Genomic DNA, 22,192 nt, shown 5'->3' with positions numbered 1-22,192 from the left:
AGATGGACAAAAATGCCAAATCCAATTTAAACATCCGGCTGATTATGTGACAAACCATAACAACAATAAAAAAATTTTTTGGGAAGAAATCGAAAGAAAAAAGTTAAAATATAAACCTGCAGAACTACAGGAAATAAGGTTGAAAGGGTGCAATCCAGTTGCTTGCATTAGTAACGGATCTTTAAATAGAGGATGAGAATATATATATATATATATATATATATATATATATATGTATATGTATATGTATATGTATATGTATATGTATATGTATATGTATATGTATATGTATATGTATATGTATATGTATATGTATATGTATATGATGTATATGTATATGTATATGTATATGTATATGTATATATATATATATATACTTAAACTCCCTTTATTTATTTATCAGCATAAATATAACATATATATATATATATATATATATATGTATGTATGTATGTATGTATATATATATATATATATATATATGTATGTATGTATGTATGTATGTATGTATGTATGTGTATGTATGTATGTATGTATGTATGTATATATATATATATATATATATATATATATATATGTGTGTGTGTGTGTGTGTGTGTGTGTGTGTATAGCAATAGCAATAGCAATAGCAGTAGACTTATATATCGCTTCATAGGCCTTTCAGGCCTCTCTAAGCGGTTTACAGAGAGTCAGCATATTGCCCCCAACAATCTGGGTCCTCATTTTACCCACCTCGGAAGGATGGAAGGCTGAGTCAACCCTGAGCCGGTGAGATTTGAACCGCTGACCTGCTGATCTAGCAGTAGCCTGCAGTGCTGCATTTAACCACTGCGCCACCTAGGCTCTAGTAACATACATATATACATACATACATACATACATACATACATACACACAAAAAGACGTATTAAAAAATAACCAATAAGAGCTTTCAGCGAAGTAGGAATGATGTTGAAGGATAAACTGGTTGCATTGGAACATCTGAAGAATTCCAAGGTTCGCAAATCAAAATCCTACGATACAAATCAAATATGTTGATGTGGCCGCGCATGTTTAAGCTTGTAGAGCAAGAGATGGAGGTTTGGGCCTTCGTTAAAGTAGAGATAAAGTGACATTTGAAGGAAAAGAAGGACTCTGGTGTTCATTCATGCCCACGGTTTCCAGAGCTCCTTTCTCCCAGCCCTGTAAACATTCCTTATTTTGCTTTTTAAAAAAGAAAAAAAAAATCTGGCAGTGCAAGTCACAGTGACAGAGAGAACCTTCCCACCCCCCCCACCCCTTTGAAAATTCCCTTCCACATTATTCATTCACTAATGTGCAGAGCGGGAGTTCAAGCTAAAGGTCCTGTGAAGGGAAACAGCCTTGCTAACATCAGTGGTTTTTTTTCTTTTTTACATTTTTAATTCTGAGTGGCCCAAGGAAGTCTTCGGAGCTTTGTGGGTTGAATAATGGACTCTTTACAATAAAAGACGAGGAAGGTGCAGTGCTGCAGCCTACTTCAGCTAACTGCTTGTTGTGGCCTGCCAGTGGCCAGCGGAGCTGGCAGCAGATTCGGACAGTGAGGAGGTTGGGGAGGAACAGGGGCCAGTCCTGGAGTCTGGGGAAGGCTCTGATGAGCGGCTCTGTGTCGGAGGCAGAGAGGGGGCCAGGGCCGTATGCCAGTTATCAGCTGCCTTCAGAGTCAGACAGCAGTGAGGCAGAAGAACAGCTGGAGCCTGTTCCCAGAGTGCGCATGCACAGAGTGGCCCGACGAAGGGAATAGCTAAGGAACAAGGGTCGACTTGGGAGTAAGGCCACAGATGCATTATGGTACTCCTCAACTTACGACCGCAGTGCAGGCCAAAATTTCTGTTGTTAAGTGAGACATTTGTTAGGTGGGTTTTGCCCCATTGTACGACCTTTCTTGCCAAAGTTGCTCAGTGAATCCCCTGCAGTTGATGAGTTAGTAGTCTGGTGGTGAAGGGAATCTGGCTTCCCCAGGGACTTTGCTTGCCAGAAGGTCGCAAAAAAAAGATCACATGACCCCAAGACATTACAATGGTGATAAATATGAACCAGTTGGCAAGCATCTGAATTTTGATCAACTTAACCGTGGGGATGCTGCAAAGGTCACGACTGTGAAAAACGGTCATAAATCAGCTTTTTTCAGGGTCGTTGTAACTGCGCACAGTCTGTCAGGTTTCCCAAAAATGCCCTAATTGATTCATGAGTATCGAGCCAAGTTTCAATACAAAATCTAGTCATTTATTAGGAGCATCATAGACAAGATCTTTTCCCAGTCAGATCTAAGCTTTGTTTGATTTATATCTGAACTTTACCCCTGTTCCTTCCCTCCCCTCAGTCTGTGTCATAAATCCCAAATGAGGTGCACCCCTCCCAAGCCTGCTGCAGTAATCTGAGATCCGACTTCAGCCGACAGTATATGTGGAATGCGCTCCCCGCTTCTCTTATTATGGCAACCTTAGGAGTTGACACAGTCACTAAATGAACTGTTGTAATTCCAGGACAGGGACTAGTCCTGGACTAGGACTAGGGTGGCTCAGTGGCTAAGACGCTGAGCTTGTCCATCAGAAAGGTTGGCAGTTTGGCGGTTTGAATCCCTAGCGCCGCATAACGGAGTGAGCTCCCATTACTTGTCCCAGCTTCTGCCAACCTATTTGCATTATTACATGCTTTCGAATAGCTAAGGAAAATAGGAACCACTTTTGGTGGGCAGGTAACAGCATTCCATGCGTCTTCGGCGTTTAGTCATGCCGGCCACATGACCACTGAGAAGTCTTTGGACAGTGCTGGCTCCTCGGCTTTGAAACGGAGATGAGCACCGCCCCCTAGAGTCGGGAACATATGTGCGAGGGGAACCTTTACCTTTAATTCCAGGACTATCTGTATTAGCATTTTCCTTCCAGGAACATCCAGGGATAGAATCCAAAGCAACCCGCCTTGCAAATGAGATTTAAACGAGCTCGGAAATCAGTCCTGCGTATCTGAAGCAGCACTGATGGCTTATCCTGATGACTAATAATTACACTTGAGCTGGCTTGCTTTATCTTAATCTGTCTTGCGCCCAAGAATAGATTTTTATCACAGGAGGCTTGCAAGCCATGCCACGGATGCACGGAGGAGGGGACGCACAGCCAAGTTGGAGACAGCCAGTCCGATTCAGGACTGACCTGTCCTTGCCCGCAATCCTAACGGAAATGGTATCTGCAGATCTTGATGTCTGTTTACCCGCCCTGGTGCTTATCCTAGCGTTCCTTCTGCATAAGGGGCCCTTTTGTCTGTGTGAATTCCCTTCTGTTGTGGTGGTGGTTAAGGAAGTGTTTATGAGACAAGGGGGGGGGGGGGAGCTGGATTTCTCCCCCCCTCCTTATTATGCAAGGCCTTTTTGCTTCTTTGTATATTGTTCTCCCGTTAGGCTAATTAAATCTATAAATTACTTCCATCCAAAAGTTCATTAACTCAACCGAGGAAGAGGATGGAGGAGACGGAGAGGGCGAGGGAGACCTTCCAACTCTGTTATTCTATTCTGTTCTGTCTGTTCTATTCCTTATTCTATTCAATTCAATTCTACTCTACTTTATTCTATTCTATTTCCATTTCTATTCTGTTTCTATTCTATTCAACTCTACTCTACTTTACTCTACTCCATTTCCATTTCTATTCTGTTTCTATTCTATTCAACGCTACTCTACTCTACTTTACTCTACTCCATTTCCATTTCTATTCTGTTTCTATTCTATTCAACTCTACTCTACTTTATTCTACTCTATTTCCATTTCCATTTCTATTTCTATTCAACTCTACTATACTCTATTTCTATTTTATTCTATTTCTATTCCATTTCTATTCTATTTCTATTCTATTCAACTCTACTCTACTTCACTCTACTCTACTTTACTCTACTCCATTACCATTACCATTACTATTACCATTTCCATTTCCATTTCCATTTCTATTCTATCTTCCAAGAGACATCCAGCCCTTGCTTATCAATGGAGACTGAATGGAGCAAGTGGTCAGTTTTATGTTTTTGGGTGTTATCATAAAAAGAGGATCTGACCTGGGGCGCTCACATTGCAGCCCGAGTCAAAAGGGCCCAGCAGAGACAATACTATCTGAGGCTTCTCAGGAAACAACAACTGAAGGAAAAACTGCTGGTGATCTTCTACCACTGTACCATAGAGAGTATTTTAACTTACTGCGCCTGTGTGTGGTTTGCCAATTGCACAAGGGCAGATAAGGCAGCGCTCCAGAGGGCTAATGTCATTGCCCAGTGGCTCATGGGTTGCCCTCTTCCCTCTTTGGAAGAGCTTGATACCTCCGCTGCCTTAAGAAAATTCAAAACATCCTTAAAGATCCATCTCATCCTGAGCTCCCCCCCCCTTTTTTTTGAACTATTACCATCTGGCAGACGGTACAGGACAATAAAAACAAGGAGAAAGAGACTGAAAAACAATTTCTATCCCAGGGCAGTAACTTCATTGAATTATACAGTAGAATGCAATATTAATGCAATATCGGGTTTTCAATTTCAATTATATGGCATGTGAAGGATGTGTGTTTGTGTTTTTATTTTTATAGTTATAATGTACACTGAAGATGGCATTTAATTTCATTGTATGACAATACAATGACAATAAAGTAAAGTAAAGTCAGGGGTGAAATTCAGCAGGTTCTGACAGGTTCTGGAGAACCGGTAGCGGAAATTGTGAGTAGTTCGGAGAACAGGCAAATACCACCTCTGGCTGGCCCCAGAGTAGGGAGGGAATGGGGATTTTGCAATATCCTTCCCCAAGGAGTGGGGAGAGAACGGGATTTTGCAGTATCCTTCCCCTGGAGTGGGGTGGGAATGGAGATTTTGCAATATCCTTCCCCTGCCATGCCCACCAAGCCACGCTCACAGAACTGGTAGTAAAAAAAATTGAATTTCACCACTGAGTAAAGTAAAGTAAACCAAAGTAAAAAATAAAGTAAAGCAAAAAGTAAAAAGTAAAAAGTAAAAAGTAAAAAGTAAACTAAAGTAAAGTAAAGTAAAGTAAAGTAAAGTAAAGTAAAGTAAAGTAAAGTAAAGTAAAGTAAAGTAAAGTAAAGTAAAGTAAAGTAAAGTAAAGTAAAGTAAAGTAAACTAAACTAAACTAAACTAAACTAAACTAAACTAAACTAGACCTGCCCAGAAACACCTCAGAGGCTGTTGACACCTGCCTGAATGGAAAGTAGGGCAGCTCTGTGGTTCTTTCACACAACATTGTGGGTCAGATGTTTCGGATTCTACTTCTGACCCCTTGATTGATTTCCTGCGTGGCTAGACAAATCTCCTCACCTCAGTTTCCTCAACAGGGAAACATGAATAACCGGATATTTATGATACACACGAAGGAGGAAGTGGTTGGTGGGATAATACTTCATGTTCATAAAGGTCTTCAAGACCGGCGGGAGAAGGCCGCGTTAAGAAAAGCAAAACATCGCCGCTACTTTTAAAACCGGACTCTTTCCTGCCCTTTCGCAGGAGGAAATCCATCTCCAGATAAAGGAATTTCCCAGGGAAATTTTATGGATGTGTTTTCCCATTCAAAAATATCCATCCTTCTGCGGATTCTGCCTTGAAAGTATCCGAGACTTCAATTTTCTGGCCTCTTTGGACTAAAAACCACAGGGGTGCAAATCCTGGTGGAAGGCTGTAGTGTGAGAACGGAGTGAGCTCCCATTACGTGCGCCTTCAGCATTGAGTCATGCTGGCCACATGACCATTGAGATGTCTTCAGACAGCGCTGGCTCTTTGGCTTTCAAACGGAGATGAGCACTGCTCCCTAGAGTCGGGAACAACTAGCATTTGTCTGAAGTGGTATAGGGCATCCTGTCTGAACAGGGGGCTGGGCTAGAAGATCTTCAAGGTCCCTTCCAACTCTGTTTATTCTGTTCTATTCTAAATAATCATTTTGATCTGCACTTTGGAAGAAAAGAAGCAAATTCTTGTGGTTAGCTTTTGGGGGATCTTTGAAAGAAAGAATGTCTATCCATGCATGCCTGTGCCTGTATGTCTTAATCCTCATGCCACAACATTTTCTTTTCTGCAAAAGATTTTTCCCTCTTGGATATTTTGACATCCCAGGAATATTATTTAACGTGAGATTCCAATTTCCTTTTCTTTCAGGTTTTGTTCTGGTCATTGGCCTGGTGACTTTCTACCGCATTGGACCCTACACCAGTCTGTCCTGGTCTTGCTACCTGAACATTGGGGCGTGTCTCTTAGCCACATTGGCTGCAGCCATCCTTATATGGAACATCCTTCACCGGCGGGAGGACTGCATGGCCCCCAGAGTCATTGTGATCAGCCGCACGCTAACCGCTCGCTTTCGGCGAGGCCTGGAGAACGACTACGTGGAGTCCCCGTGCTGAGAAGACGGAGACGGAAAGAGGGCGATACAATCACACAGGCGGATTTAAAAACAAAAACAAAAAAAAACCCAACTGACTGTTTTCTTATATATAGGCGATGTAATTTAAAAACCACAAATTTCACTCTTCACTTAGGGAAATCCGTCATTACGGGTAGTCCTCAACTTACGATCAACATTAAGCCTCGTGGTTAAGTGAGACATTTGTTAAGTGAGCTGTGCTCCATTTCATAACAGCTGTTTAAGTTAGTAACTCGGTTGTGGAGTGAATCTGGCGTCCTGTCGACTTTGCTTGTCGCAAAAGGGGTGTTGTGGCCTCCAGCAGTGGACAGTGAGGAGGTTGGGGAGGAACATGAGCCAGTCCTGGAGTCTGGAGAAGGCTCCGATGAGGGCTCTGGGTCGGAGGCAGAGAGGGGGCCAGAGCTGTATGCCAGCTATCAGCTGCCTTCTGAGTCAGACACCAGTGAGCCAGAGGAACAGCTGGAGCCTGTTCCCAGTGTGCACATGCGCAGAGTTGCCAGACGAAGGGAACAGCTAAAGCAGTGTTTTTCAACCACTGTGCTGCGGCACACTAGTGTGCCGTGACATAGTGTAAGGTGTGCCGTGGGAAAATTACTTTATATATAGTCAATATAGGCACAGAGTTAAATTTTTAAACATTTTCTAATGGTGGTGTGCCTCGTGATTTTTTTCATGAAAAAAGTGTGCCTTTGCACAAAAAAGGTTGAAAAACACTGAGCTAAAGAACAGGGGTCGACCTAGGAGAAAGGCCACAGGTGGATGATGAATGGCCCCTCCCAGAGGAAATAAAAGAGGAGCGAAAGGGGAGTGGAGTTTGCAGGAGAGACAATTAGTTTGCTTCGTTGGTTCATGACTCTCTGAGGCTCCTTGCCAGGTTTTGGAGATATGGGCCTGGCAGCTCTCCAAGCCAGAGAAGGTCTGTGACTGTAAATCCTCTCTTGAAAAACTTTGCTGGATGTGAATGAGCAGAATTCAGAGTCAATTAATAAAAGGGTTTATATTTTTTTTTTTTGTCGGGACAAGGAGTTTGCTTCATGCTCTTGGGAAGCCTCGCTCGGAACAGCAAGGGTGAAAAATGGAACTAAGCCACACATTTTTCAGTGCCGGTGACACTTTGAAGGGTCAAAAAAAAAAAGAACTGTTGTAAGTTGAGGACTAGCCGTATTACTTAGATGGGTCGTGTTTGTCTGTATCTGTCTATCTGTCTGTTTAACTCGCTACATTGTACAATGCTTTTCTTGATCCCAATGTACAGCGTAAGATATCAGCAGCTCAACCATCTTGATGGATTTTTAGCCAAAAGAATGTGGGGCTATACTCCCATGGATTTTGTGGGAATCTAGTAATGGGAAAAGGCAACCTCCTTTCAAGTTACGTGCAAAAATAACCAACAGATTCGAGGGCTCAGTTAGAGAAATGTTCCTTCCTTGGAACCACCTGTTAAAAAGAAGTCTGAAAGAAGAAATGGCAGCTGTTCTCTCTTTTCGTCCATTTGATGCAATTGGGAGTTTTTTAAAATATATAATTTAAAGAGAATTAATTATGCAAATTGATTATTTAGCATATGGCAAATCATACATAAGTAGCAACATATATACATACATACATACATACATACATACATACATACATACATACATACATACCAGTGGTGGGTTGCAGGCTGTACGCCCCGGTACGGGCATACCGGAATCTGCCCAGAGCATCAGATACCATTCTGGTACGGTGCTCCAGAGAGCCCACCCGCCCGCTCAAGCTCCTTACCGGTCTTTTAAGTCTTCAGCGCTACAGCACCTGAGCTCCACTCCACTGAGTAGCTGGAGCGGCAAGGAGGCGCTAAGACATATGCGCGCGCTGTGCGTGTCCATGTAGACGCCGTCGGGCCTGTTCCAACTGTACTGGTTGGAATGGGATCCAGAACTCACCACTGATACATACATACATACATACATACATGAAAAGCAAAAGGGAGGCAGTATGCTCCCACCCATATTTGGGCATACCAGGTGTTTTGACAAAACATCTAATCATCCCCGCTGGTTCAGATGATAAGGGAGGAGAGCTTGTGGCCTAGAGGTTAATATAACTGCCTAACATGTAAAATAGCCCAAGTACAAATCCCAATAAGGGTATGGCCAGCTGATGAGAGCTAAATAGCTTGAAATAGATCTATACTAGTCTCCCTTCATTTACTTATCAGCAAAAAATGTTATATATATATATATATATATATATATATATATATATATATATATATATATATATATATATATATATATATATATATATATAAAACCTCCCTCGAAAATAAGTCCTCCCTGAAAATATTTAAACGTATGCGCAGCCGGTCCCTGCCATTTCCTCTGGTTGCTTGCCGCACAAACTACACAAGGTAAGGAGGTGAGGCCGGGGCGGTGGGGGTAAGGGTGGAGGAACATGCTCCATACACCCCACACGCCCTTACCTAATAGCAACCCACAATCCTAGCCACCACACTCTTCTGTCACGCTAATGGCTGCCGCAAAAAGTGTGGCAGGCCCAGCGACGCACAACACATCAGCAGCCATGAGGTGACCTGCACCTCAAAAATAACAAGACCTCCCCGAAAATAAGGCCAAAAGCTTATTTTGGGGGTCAAAAGAAAATAAGACCCTGTCTTATTTTCAGGGAAACACGGTATACTTGTGTGCAAAATTTGAGAGGCATCAAATCTGTCCCGAACAATTATTCTTGCTTTGATGGAAATGTTCTAAAATCAAAGCCAACTGGGGATAATTGTCCTGTTTTGAAAGCTTGGCAGAAATTTCTTTTAACAGGGCATGAAATATTTAAGATTTCAGGCTTATTTGTCTTTTAAGTCAATTTTGTAGAAACGATTTCCATGCCACTTAACTCTTGATAAAGAGGTTCATTCAAAAGCTGCCATCCTTCATCATATCTGCATTACCCACACCGAGAAGAGTTGGCTTTTCTCTTTCCATCATCTTTCCATCATTAGCAATTATTGAAATGAAAAATTGATGGCTGGGCTTTTTCCAGATTTGGTGCTAAATTGTAGCTTTTTCTTGCCTGCTTAAGCCAAAAGAAATAGTGGTAGTCCTTGATTTATGACAACTGAGCCCAAAGTTTCTGTAGTTAAGAGAGACATTTGTCGAGTGAGTCTTTATGACCTTTCTTGCCATCGTTGTTAAGGGAATCACTGCGGTTGATAAGTTAGTAACCTGGTTGTGAAATGAATCTGGAGTTCCGCATTGACTTTGCTTATCAGAAGGTTGCAAAAGGGGATCATGCCACCTTGGGACACAACAACCGTCATAAATGCTCATAAGTCACATTTGTCAGTGCTGTTGTCATTTCGAATGGTCACTAAACAAATTGTTGTTAAGTTAAGGACTACCTGGGCTGAAATCTCAAATCAAACCAGCGCAGCTTCAGAAGATGCTTCAATGTGGGTGGGAAGACCAGATTACTAAATTTATGGGAGGCAAGAATTTATTCCTTATTGATCGAAGGGGGGGGGGGAGAGAAATCCATCAGAAATGGCTGCCAGATAAATAGGTCCCTGATACACACACATATCTTTGGTGTAACCAGTGGTGGGATTGAGTTGGCCATGCCCACCCGGTCACATGACCACAGAGCCACGCCTACCCAGCTGGTCATTAGGGCAGAGAACCGCTTGTTAAATTATTTGAATCCCACCACTAGGTAGAACATCTGATAGAACGTTTAGCAAAATATTTAACCAGTGAAGAATGATATTATAGAGGTAATGATGGAGGTGGGGAAATGGATAGGATGATGGAGCTGTTGACCTAAATATTTAATGTCTCTTTCTTAGAGACGTTTGTAATATAACCGCTTCAAAACTTTGCATGAGCTTTCCGCTTTCCATCCTTTTTTTTTTCCCCTTCAAAAAGGGAATAATGAAGCTAACTCTTGAGCTTCATAGTATGACTTAACAGGACGCCAAATAAAAGACATAAACAGGTATATCACTCAGTACCTAAGCCTTAATAAGCAACTTAACCTAAGCGAAACAAACAGGAAAGTTAAAATTTTATATGCCGCCTGCAGTTCTTGAGGAATTATTTCTATTCTGGATATTACAACTGATTTCTTTAAAATAATCACGGGTAGCGTTTTTCCTTCTTAGGTTACCCAACTGTTTAAGAGGACCAAAAAACCTGCTATTAGAAAAAAAGTAATATAAGAATATTGTGCAACATTTACAAAGTTTTGTGGCATCTTTAGCACTATATGTTGTAGAATACACCTAGATAATAGATGTGGACAATTGTGATTGAAATTAGTAAAACAGATACCAATGTAAACCTTTGGGCACCTTAATGTTGTTATAAATTCCTTTGGCTACAGTATATTCTACCTTCCAGTAAGTTCTGTCCTATATAAAACATGCAAATTGGGATGACAAAATTCACATTGCAGTACATTTATGTTCCAGAGTTTACATCCCACTTCAAAGCAGGCTTTGAGTCTTTCTTAGATTTCGAAAGCTGTCTTGCTGGGACTAAACAGACTGGTCCTTAATGGGGTTTCATTTCAACTTACCTGCCTTCTTTCTAGGAAAATTCTATAGCGTAAAATATGCTCTACTTAACTGCCATTTACCAAATGATTTTAAATACTAGAATATTTAAGATATGTTATTTCTGCTAATATTGCAATAACCATCATTATAATGTGAAATTAAAAACAAACCCCCGATTCCACCGTAAGAGTTGAATTCTCTATTTTTGTTTTAGACATAGAAATAAAGTTAAAATGCTAGATTTGCCTTTAAAGGGGAAAAAATGAAAAAGCTAAGGAGGTTTTATATTTACCATATATATTTGGGGGGCTGCCACAGAAAGACCTGTCCAGCACTTACTCCAGGAGACTCATTGGGTGGGGGGAGTTAATAGGCTATCTTAAAAATTAATTACGTGGATTTTCAGTGTAAATAAAAATTGGTACATAAGGACACGAATTTCAAGCTATAAGAAGCTTGATGATCAATCAATAGCTTGGATCAACCTATTCTCCAAAGCACCTGAAGGCAGGACAAAAAGCAATGGGTGGAAACTAATCAAGGAGAGAAGCAGCCTAGAACTAAGGAGGAATTTCTTGACAGTGAGAACAATTAATCAGTGGGACAACTTGCCTCCAGAAGTTGTGAATGCTCCAACATTTGGAGTTTTTAAGAAGATGTTGGATAGCCATTGTCTGAAGTGGTATAGGGTTTCCTGCCTAAGCAGGGGGTTGGACTAGAAGACTTCCAAGGTCACTTCTAACTCTGTTATTCTGTCCCAGCTTGTAATTTTAAAAATTCTAATTCCTTTGGCAGAATATTATTGGACAACCTCATATAATAAACACCCCAACAATTAGCTTTCATTAGTCAAATCTCCTGCATCAGGTCTATTTGCAATCCTGGGATAACTTTGCTATGGGTGGAGAATAACAGAAATGTACAAGTCCTGTTATCTAGGCAAAGAGGACCAAAACATTCTTTAAGATTTTCCGAAGCAGCTCAGGCAAAAAATCTCCTTGATATAACCAAGTTTGTTGTATTTAAATACAATGACAATAAAGATTATGCATATGTAGAAAAGAAGGGACGGAAAGCACAAATGAACTTGCCAAATTCTATTATTATATCATTTCTCAGTATACATAGATTGTCTTGTCTAGTTTACCTATTGGAACAAAAACTATGCGATAAAATTTGGGTTTCAGAATGGGCAAAACATGGAACGGCACAGAAACAATGGCTTAAAAGGCAAAATAAATGCAGCTTTCGTAGCAACGCCACCGTTCTAAGATCAAATTAACACCACCAATCCGAGATCAATTGATCTCTTCTCTCCAGTAATCAAAGGGATCACACCAGAGAAAAAGAGAAATAAGGAAAAAAGCCCAAACCCGCCTACCTTTTGATGAGTTTGATAGACTTGAAGGCCTCGTCCATGTCTCCAATGGTTAGGTAGAAACTGAAGTTAAGCATTGCTTCGCAAGTCATCTTGTCACATTCTTCCAGCCCAATGAAATCTCTCATCGGTCTTCTCGCCACCATCTGATGCAGCGGGACCCCGCCAGGTTCTATCTCGTCCTTTTTCTCAGCTTCCGGCTGAAAAGAAAGTATGAATTACACATGGCAACCAAAATATTTCTGGTGTGTGTGTGTGAGAGAGAGAGAGCGAGAAAGGGAGGGAAGAAGAGGGACAGAGAGAAAGAGGGAGAGATAGACAGACAGAAAGAGGGGAGAGAGGGAGAGGGAGAGACGGAGAGGGAGAGAGAGGGGGGAAGAGACAAAGAGGGGAAGAGTGAAACAGAGAGAGAGAGAATGTTGGAAGGAAGGAATGGAGGGAGGGAAGGAGAGAGGGAGGGAGGAAGAAGAATGGTTGCAAGAATTGGGTATGCCTAGTCTAATGAAAAGAAGGACTAGGGCAGTGATGGCCAACCTTTTCAGCACTGAGTGCCCAAACTGGAACAAACTGGCATGCGCCACAGCGCTGGAAATTCAAAGGCCAGCTGGCCGGTGCACATGCTGGTCTTTGGGTTTCCAGCATGCGCATGCACAACAGGTAGCTAGTCTTTGCACATGCCGGAGCACTGGAAACCTAAACAGCAGCTGGCTGGTGCACGCCTGCCTGTTTTTTCGCTGGTTTTTTGGGGCTGTTTTCAGGCTGTTTTTTGGGCCATTTTCAGGCTGTTTTTTAGACTGTTTTCAGGCTGTTTTTTGGGCTGTTTTCAGGCTGTTTTTTGGGCTGTTTTCAGGCTGGTTTTTTGGGCCATTTTCAGACTGTTTTTCGGACAGTTTTTAGGCTGTTTTTCGGGCTGTTTTCAGGCTGTTTTTCAGGGTGTTTTCAGGCCGTTTTTTGGGCTGTTTTCAAGCTGTTTTTCGGGCTGTTTTCAGGCTTTTTTTGGGCTGTTTTCAGGCCATTTTTTGGGTTTTTCAGGCTGTTTTTCAGGTTGTTTGCAGGCTGTTTTTCGGGCTGTTTTCAGGCTGTTTTTCAGGTTGTTTCAGGCTGGTTTTTGGGCCATTTTCAGGCTGTTTTTTGGACCGTTTTCAGGCTGTTTTTCGGGCTGTTTTCAGGCTGTTTTTCAGGGTGTTTTCAGGCCGTTTTTCGGGCTGTTTTCAAGCTGTTTTTCGGGCTGTTTTCAGGCTTTTTTGGGCTGTTTTCAGGCCGTTTTTCGGACTGTTTTCAGGCCGTTTTTCGGGCTTTTCTCAGGCTGTTTTTCAGGTTGTTTGCAGGCTGTTTTTCAGGCTGTTTTCAGGCCGTTTTTCGGGTTTTTCAGGCTGTTTTTCAGGTTGTTTGCAGGCTGTTTTTCGGGCTGTTTTCAGGCTGTTTTTCAGGTTGTTTCAGGCTGGTTTTGGGGCCATTTTCAGGCTGTTTTTTGGACCATTTTCAGGCTGTTTTTCGGGCTGTTTTCAGGCTGTTTTTCAGGGTGTTTTCAGGCCGTTTTTCGGGCTGTTTTCAAGCTGTTTTAGGGCTGTTTTCAGGCCGTTTTTCAGACTGTTTTCAGGCCGTTTTTCGGGCTTTTTTCAGGCTGTTTTTCAGGTTGTTTGCAGGCTGTTTTTCGGGCTGTTTTCAGGCTGTTTTTCAGGTTGTTTCAGGCTGGTTTTGGGGCCATTTTCAGGCTGGTGTTTGGGCTGTTTTCAGACTGTTTTTTGGACTGTTTTCAGGCTATTTTTCGGGCTGTTTTCAGGTTGTTTTTCAGCTGGTTTTCTGGCCATTTCAGGCTGGTTTTGGGGCCGTTTTCAGGCTGTTTGGGGGGCTGTTTTCAGGCCATTTTTCAGGATGTTTTGGGCCTGAAAAATGGCCTCAACCTGGTCTGAAAAACAGACCAGAAAAGGGCCTGGTTTTTGGTTGGTTTTGGGGCCGTTTTCAGGCCGTTTCCTGCCAGTCCAGTGCCCACATGTACGTGTGCGTGCCGGAAACCAGAAGAGCAGCTGGCAAAGACACCTGTGCCCAGAGAGGGCTGTGTGTGACACCTCTGGCACATGTGCCATAGGTTCGCCATCATGAGACTAGGGTATGACATGATAGCAGTGTTCCAATATCTAATGGCCACCAAGAAGAGGGAGTCAAGCTATTCTCCAAAGCACCTGAGGGCAGGATAAGAAGCAAGGGGTGGAAACTAACCAAGGAGAGAAGCAACTTAGAACTAAGGAGAAATTTCCTGACAGTGAGAACAATTAATCAGTGGAATGGCTTTACCTTTAGAAGTTGTGGATGTTCCATTACTGGAGGCTTAAAAAAAAAAGACTGGACAGTCATGCGTCTGAAATGGTTTAGAGTCTCCTGCTTGAGCAGGGGGCAAGTGGAAGATGTCCAAAGACACTTTCCAACTCTGTTATTTGTTTATATGTGATAGCAACAACCTGTTCTAGATCAATAAATAATATCGATCGCTCAACACTGATACTTTCAAAAGAAGCAGCAACTTGAGAGTCAAACCATTTTCATTCTATAAGTTTCCCTCCACCACCGAAATATTGTATTTACTAGCAAGGAAGGCTAAGTTTTTTCTTCCAAATAAATTACTTTTCAAATGCAAGATTTTTTTTTTCTTCAGTTCACTGAGCATCGAGTAGCCGGAACCAACTTTTTCCCGCCTAACCTTTTGGGACAGGAACTGTTTTCCTTTCAATGAAGCAACTTCTTGTGCCTTAATGTCTAACTACCCGTATTTTTTGGAGTATAAGTCGGACCAGAGTATAAGACGCACTAAGATTTTGAAGAGGCAAATTAAACAAAAAGTTTTTGCACTCCGCAAACCTCCTAAAAATGCCTCCTTTTTCACGAAAACGGGCCCGTTTTTTTTTTCTTTTTTTCAAAAAAAGGGGCATGGATAGTCTTTAGGAGGCTTATAGAGTGCTGCTGGGGACTGGGGGGGCAAAATTGAACAAAAACAGGCTGTTTATTCGCTCATTTCTGCCCTCCCCCAGCCCCCAGGAGCGCTCTGCAAGGCTCCTATAGGCCAAATGCACGGTCATTTTGGTGAAGGGGGCAGGATTTTGGGAGGCAAAAAAATGCTGTATTCAGTGTATAAGACGCACCCAGATTTTTTAGCCTCTTTTTTGAGGGAAAAAAGTGTGTCTTATACTCCAAAAAATATGGTAACTGCTGAACATTTTGAAGAAATCATTTATGACTTGAAGGTACATCGTGCTGTTCTAAGTGCTTAAACACAAGAGTGGAGACTGGGTGGGCCTCGCCTAGAATAATGCCCCAGACAGCGTGATTCTTGGAAGAAAGAGCAGACTCCAGGGAATTGAATAAACTATTAAGTCATCCATAGTATTCTTTTATTATGTGATAAGGATGAGCTAATGGTACTCAGAAGGGCAGTGCGGTAAGATAACATGTGGGGCTATGGTTTAACCATATTATAATCCTCATTAAGACTAAAGGAAGCAAATTAAATATCAACAGCATCATTGCATTCTTGTAACATAATGCTGGTGTGTGTGTGATTGTTTTGTGTGTGTGTGTGTGTGTGTGTGTGTGTGTGTGTGATACTTAGCATCCATGTAGACTCCTGGCGACTACCTAAACACATCCCTCCAGTTTTCTTGCCAAGATTTCAGAAGTGGTTTGTCATTGCCTGCTTCGTAGGGTTGAGAGGGAAGGGCTGGTTCAAGATCGCCCAGCTGGCTTTGCGCCTAAGGCAGGACTAGAAGGGACCATCTCCCAGTTTGTAGCAGGTGACTTTACTAAGAACCAAACTGGCTCTCGCTGATACTTGTTACAGGCTGTGATGCCATCCGTGTGAACATCTCAGATCCTTGATGGTGACAGACACTAATGCACAACAGCGATGTGGGTACATGCAGTATAGTATAGTAGTATAATCTTTATTGGCATTGTACTTAAATACAACAAAATTGGTTTTAACCTCACTGCTGCAAAATTATAACAGAAACGAAAAAAGAAAGAAAAAGAAAAAACTAGCGTGTGCATGGAGTGATTGTGGTTGTATTTAAAAGTCTCACAGCCCAACCTTTTTGATTGGCTGGCTATACTTTGATGCCTTCTGCCTGATGGCAGAAGCGCAAAGAGACACTGACCAGGATGTGAATCATCTTTGAGTATCTTCCTTACTCTGCTAAAGCAGCGAGATCTGGCGATGTCACCCAGTGTATACACACTACCCACGAGAGAACTGGAATTGGAAGCAGCCCTTCATTTTCAAGATATATTAGATGGAAGGCATTTCCCTAAAACCCTGCATTGTCACTACAGTTTTGCTAAAAATGAAATATAGATTGTGGGGGGTATTTTCCCCAGACAACGACACAAGTTTTATTTTTTAGAAAATAGCAAAGGATAGACGTGGACAATGAAGTGGGAAAACCTGGCGTCACAAAACTAATGAATCAAGAGAAAAATAGCATTTGCAAATGACTTACATAAGGTTTATAGACAGTGCCTCTCCAAAACAACAACTATTGGTTAGCAGAAATAAAGAAAGAAAGAAATGGAATGAGCAAAAAAAACATACCTTAAAAATGTACATTAAAAGAAAAGGAACAGCAACAGAACACAGGGTGAAATTCAGAAACCAAACTGTTTTTACAATGGGGCAAATGAGAATTGTACTGATCACTTGTTGTTGTTTTTGTTGTTGTTTAAAGGACCTCACTTTGCTTTAGCTCACAGAATACCTTGGTGACCTTCTACCGCTGCACCATAGAGAGTATTTTAACTTGCTCCCCTGTGTCTGGTTTGCCAATAGCAGGGTGGCAGATAGGACAGTGTTACAGAGGGTGAACATCATTGCTCAGAGGATCATGGGTTGCCCCCTCCCCTCTTTGGAAGAGCTTTATAGCTCCCGCTGCCTTAAGAAAGTTCAAAACATTCTTAAGGATCCATCTCATCCTGGGCTCCCGCTTTTTTTTTTAACTATTACCATCTGGCAGACGGTACAGGACAATAAAAACAAGGATCTCCGGAGCACTACAAAGTGCTGGTGATCACCTTTAAAGCCCTACATGGCATTGGACCTGGATATCTGAGAGACTGCCTCTTGCTACACACCTCCCAACGTCCGATAAGAACTCACAGACTAGGCCTCCTCTGGGTGCCGTCAACCGGACAATGCCAGCTGACGACCACTCGGGGGAGAGCCTTCTCTGTAGCTGCTCCGGCTCTGTGGAACGAGCTACCAGCAGAGATCCGGACCCTCCCCACTCTCGTGGCCTTCCAAAAAGTGACCAAGACCTGTCTGTTTCGACAGGCCTGGGGTTGCTGATTTTTAAATCTGGTTCAACCCTCAGTTAAAGCCAAATGTATGTTGTGCGTTTTAAACTATGTATGTTCTCTCCCCTGTGTGTAATTTTATTTTATCTTCGTATTTGTAAGCCGCCCGGAGTCCTCCGGGATTGGGCAGCATATAAGCTTATTAAATTGCGAATTGCGAATTGGATAAACAGGCTGAAAAACAGCTTCTATTCTAGAGCAGTAACTATAATGAATTCCTCGGTATAGTGCAATATTAATCCAATATTGGGTTTTCAATATCAATTATATATCATATGAAGGATGTGTGTTTGTGTTTTTATTGTTATAGTTAAATGTAGTTATAAACACTCTTTGAGTGTTTTAAGGTTGCCGACCCCTGTCCTAGGGAGAACCTTTCTCCTTTAGGAAGAGGAAAACTCACCTTTTTGGCGAAGTAATAGTGTGGCACTTCCATGCCCAGAAGAGACTGGTAAGTTGATGGCAATAGAAAACTGTCTTGGAGCAGAAGACCATGCTCTTCGGTGCTGAAGAAAGATACTACCAGCACATCCACCTGGAAGGGAAATGGAGCATGATTTGGGCTTCATGTCGCAATATCCTTCAGTAGGTTTGCATTTATTTTCCTTTTCTGTTGGCAGGGGTTGCAGTTAAGAAACTGAAGCACCTCTGCTGCAGATGGCTGAGCTAAGCGCTTCCTCTCCTTTGGTAGACCATAATGTGCAATGTTCTACAATGCAAAACTGGGCACCTCTGCCATTTAGGAATTGCACGCTTTGCAATTAATTAGGAAAATTAAATCTGAATTCCATCCACAGATAGTCCTCGACTTACAACCATTCGATTGAGCGACTGTTCAAAGTTACAACGGAAGCATTTACAGGCAGATGCTGTCACCTAAAGATCAGGGAATGGCATTGCATTCCAGCACAGGGGAATTATTCCTTTGGCAGAGCCTGAAAATGCATTTAAGAATAACAGGAGGAATTCAGGCCAATGTATAAGGTAATGGTAAAGGTTCCCCGCACACATATGTTCTACTCATTCCCAACTCTAGGAGGCGGTGCTCATTTCCGTTTCAAAGCAGAAGAGCCAGCGCTGTCCGAAGACGTCTCCGTGGTCATGTGGTTGGCATGACTCAATGCCCAAGGCACATGGAACATGGTTACCTTCCCACCAAAGGTGGTCCCTATTTTTCTACTTGCATTTTGTACATGCTTTCAAACTGCTAGGTTGGCAGAAGCTGGGACAAGTAACAGGGGCTCACTCTGTTAGGTGGCACCAGGGATTCGAACCACCGAACTGCCAACCTTTCTGATCGACAAGCTCAGCGCCTTAGCCACTAAGCCACCGCGTCCCCCTACCCACAGCGGCCAATTTATAATATGCGACATATAAAAAGTTCCTACATTATAGTATACTCCCCACAATCTAATTTTAAATGATTGCTGCCACAGGATTTTGTGGACATTAGCTCCCCCCCTGTTTCAAACCTGACTGCTCTTTAGAAGGCCAGATCCTGAAGAGGAAACTCAAATCCTTTGGCCACCTAATGAGAAGGAAGGACTCCCTGGAGAAGAGCCTCATGTTGGGAAAGATGGAGGGCAAAAGAAGAAGGGGACGACAGAGAATGAGGTGACCGGATGGAGTCACCGAAGCAGTCGGCATGAGCTTAAATGGACTCCAGAGGTTGGCAGAGGACAGGAAGGCCTGGAGGAACATTGTCCATGGGGTCGCGATGGGTTGGACACGACTTTGCAACTAACAAAAACAACAACCGAAGAACAGCCAAGTACAATGTCCCAATACCAGCTCAACCATCCAAATCCCAAAGGAAGATAAAAGACGAGCATACTGAGTTTGAGGACGATTCTTGCTTCTTATCCAATGCTTGTTGATTAGGGTCCAGAACTGCTTCACATACGAAGAGCCTTGGTTCGTTCTGATCCCAGAAGTGACTGGCAGGGATTCGGTTACACAGTGCTGGATAGACAGAGGTGTTTTTCCTAGGGAAGCCCACACACATCAAGATGGGTAAATTGAACTAGTAACCTTTCGCCAAAGGTATAAATATATCCAAACCTACAAATGCAGGTAGTCCTTGACTTACAACAGTTCATTTAGTGACTGTTCAAATATACAATCGCCCTGGAAAAAGTGACATGACCATTTTCACACAAATAGAACAGAATAAAATAGAATAGGATAGGATAAGCTGGAAGGGATCTTGGAGGTCTTCTAGTCCAACCCCCTGCTTAGGCAGGAAACCCTATGCCATTTCAGACAAATGGTTGTCTAATCTCTTCTTTAAAACTTCCAGGGGGCATCCACAACTTCTGGAGGCAAGTTGTTCCACTGATTAATTGTTTCTAACTGTCAGAAAATTCCTCCTTATTTCTAAGTTGCTTCTCTCCTTGATTAGTTTCCACCCGTTGCTTCTTGTTCAGTATGTTTTCAGTTAATTTTAAAATTATTTTAAATCATTAAATTGTATTGTTTCCATCTGTTGCTTCTTGTCCTGCCTTCCGGTGCTTTGGGGAATGGCTTGACTCCCTCCTCTCTGTGGCAGCCCCTCAAATATTGGAAGACTGCTATCCTGTCTCCCCTGGTTCTTCTCTTCACTAGACTAGCCATGCCCAGTTCCTGCAACTGTTCATCGTATGTTTTAGCCTCTAGTCCCATAATCATCTTGTTTGCTCATCTCTGAGAGAAGACAGTTGGCCCTGGAGGCATCAAAGGGCCTTGTCCGTGGTCAACCAGAGATGGTAATCCAAGGTGGAGCTTTCCATGGTCCTGCAATGGTCAGCTGGCCTCTAAGGGCGTGTACTCTATGAGTTGCTTGCAAAGATCAGAACCATTGTGCAAATGTTTCCAAGCCAATAAGGTTGAATTAAAGAAGAGAACCATTCCCAAAATTCATCTTCCACTAGAAGAGGGGGAAAAGATAGACTCTTTCCCCCGCCCCCTCAAAAAAGGAGAGGCCAATAAAAGGAGACCTCTTCTGAGATCATAAAAGGAATAATAACAAAATAACCCATGTGACATCAAGATTCCTGTGGGTTTGCCTCTGGCACGCACCCACAACACAGCAAGAAAGCATTCTACTAGGCACATATTCCATTTAAAAAAAAAACTATTCCATGCTTTCTTGGAACATTGGGATAAACCTTTTCATTTCACAGTGACCCCTGCTGGATCTTTCATTTCATAAAACAATTCATCTATATTCCACAATACCTAACCCAAAAAAGAGATAAAAAACCTCACCCTTCAGTCTCCTGTCCCAAGGAGAGCATTTCTTTAGCATCTCTTTGTCGACCTGACTCAAAATCAAACAGGGTGACTGTGTCCATTTCAATGTCGTAGAAACAAATCCTAGGGTCGAAACTGCCATCAGCCTATAACAATTTAAAAAAGAGGTACAATTGACAATAGGAAAGATAACCACAGAAAACCAAGAAGTACTGAACCGAAAAAATATTGATAATATTCCCAGATACTTTCCACAAAATTGTAAATGTGGAACCAGTCATTTCTTGAATGACTGCAACTCACTAATGTCCTAAAGTAAGAGCCCCCCCTCAAAAGACTCCAATTAGGTTTCCCCCAATTTTTAAAAATCTGTCCAGATTTTTTTTTTAATGGGAAAAGTCAAATCTGCTTAAACACTGACTTAAACCTAACTTGGCCAGTGGTTTGTTGTTGCAGAATAACAGAATATCAGAATTGGAAGGGACCTTGGAGGTCCTCTAGTCCAACCCCCCGCTTAGGCAGGAAATCCTACACCACTTCAGACAAATGGTTATCCAACCTCTTCTTAAAAACTTCCAGTGTTGGAGCATTCACAACTTCTGGAGGCAAGTTGTTCCACTGATTAATTGTTCAAAGTGTCAGGAAATTTCTCCTTAGTTCTCTAGGTTGCTTCTCTCCTTGGTTAGTTTCCACCCATTGCTTCTTGTCCTGCCTTCGGGTGCTTTGGAGAATAGTTTGGTTTCTTCTTTGTGGATTAGATTGAATAGAATAGAATAGAATAGAATAGAATAGAATAACAGAGTTGGAAGGGACCTTGGAGCTCTTTTAGTCCAACCCCCTGCTTAGGCAGGAAACCCTACATCATCAGACAAATGGTTGTCCAATCTCTTCTTAAAAACGTCCAGTGTTGGAACATTCACAACTTCTGGAGGCAAGTTGTTCCACTGATTAATTGTTCTCACTGTCAGGAAATTTCTCCTCAGTTCTAAGTTGCTTCTCTCCATGATTAGTTTCCACCCATTGTTTCTTGTTCTACCCTCAGGTGATTTGGAGAATAGTTTGACTCCCTCTTCTTTGTGGCAACCCCTGAGATATTGGAAGACTGCTATCATGTCTCCCCTAGTTCTTCTTTTCATCAGACTAGACATGCCAAGTTCCAGCAACCGTTCTTCATATGTTTTATCCCCAAATCCCCTAATCATCTTTGTTGCTCTTCTCTGCACTCTAGCTAGAGTCTCAGTGTCTTTTTTACAGGTGGTTCTCGAGTTACGACAA

At 42.3% G+C, this 22,192-nt stretch overlaps 2 protein-coding genes across 2 annotated transcripts in view; one reads left to right on the top strand and one right to left on the bottom strand.

Moving 5' to 3' along the window:
• Nucleotides 1-6,794, top strand: part of TMEM204 (transmembrane protein 204) — a 34,383-nt gene extending 27,589 nt beyond the window's left edge. Inside the window, exon 3 of the mRNA XM_032230433.1 lies at nt 6,152-6,794. Within this exon, the coding sequence (XP_032086324.1) occupies nt 6,152-6,396 (245 nt within the window). The 3' untranslated portion in view covers nt 6,397-6,794. The remainder of the gene's footprint in view (nt 1-6,151) is intronic.
• Nucleotides 1-22,192, bottom strand: part of IFT140 (intraflagellar transport 140) — a 100,890-nt gene that overhangs the window by 52,415 nt on the left and 26,283 nt on the right. Inside the window, 4 exon segments of the mRNA XM_032231021.1 lie at nt 12,350-12,546; nt 18,090-18,221; nt 19,521-19,671; nt 20,933-21,063. Of these exon segments, the coding sequence (XP_032086912.1) occupies nt 12,350-12,546; nt 18,090-18,221; nt 19,521-19,671; nt 20,933-21,063 (611 nt within the window).

Source organism: Thamnophis elegans, chromosome 14, assembly GCF_009769535.1.
Source record: "Thamnophis elegans isolate rThaEle1 chromosome 14, rThaEle1.pri, whole genome shotgun sequence".
Lineage (NCBI taxonomy): Eukaryota > Metazoa > Chordata > Lepidosauria > Squamata > Colubridae > Thamnophis > Thamnophis elegans.
Note: the sequence above shows the minus strand (reverse complement) of the source record. Positions and strands in the feature narration are given on the sequence as shown.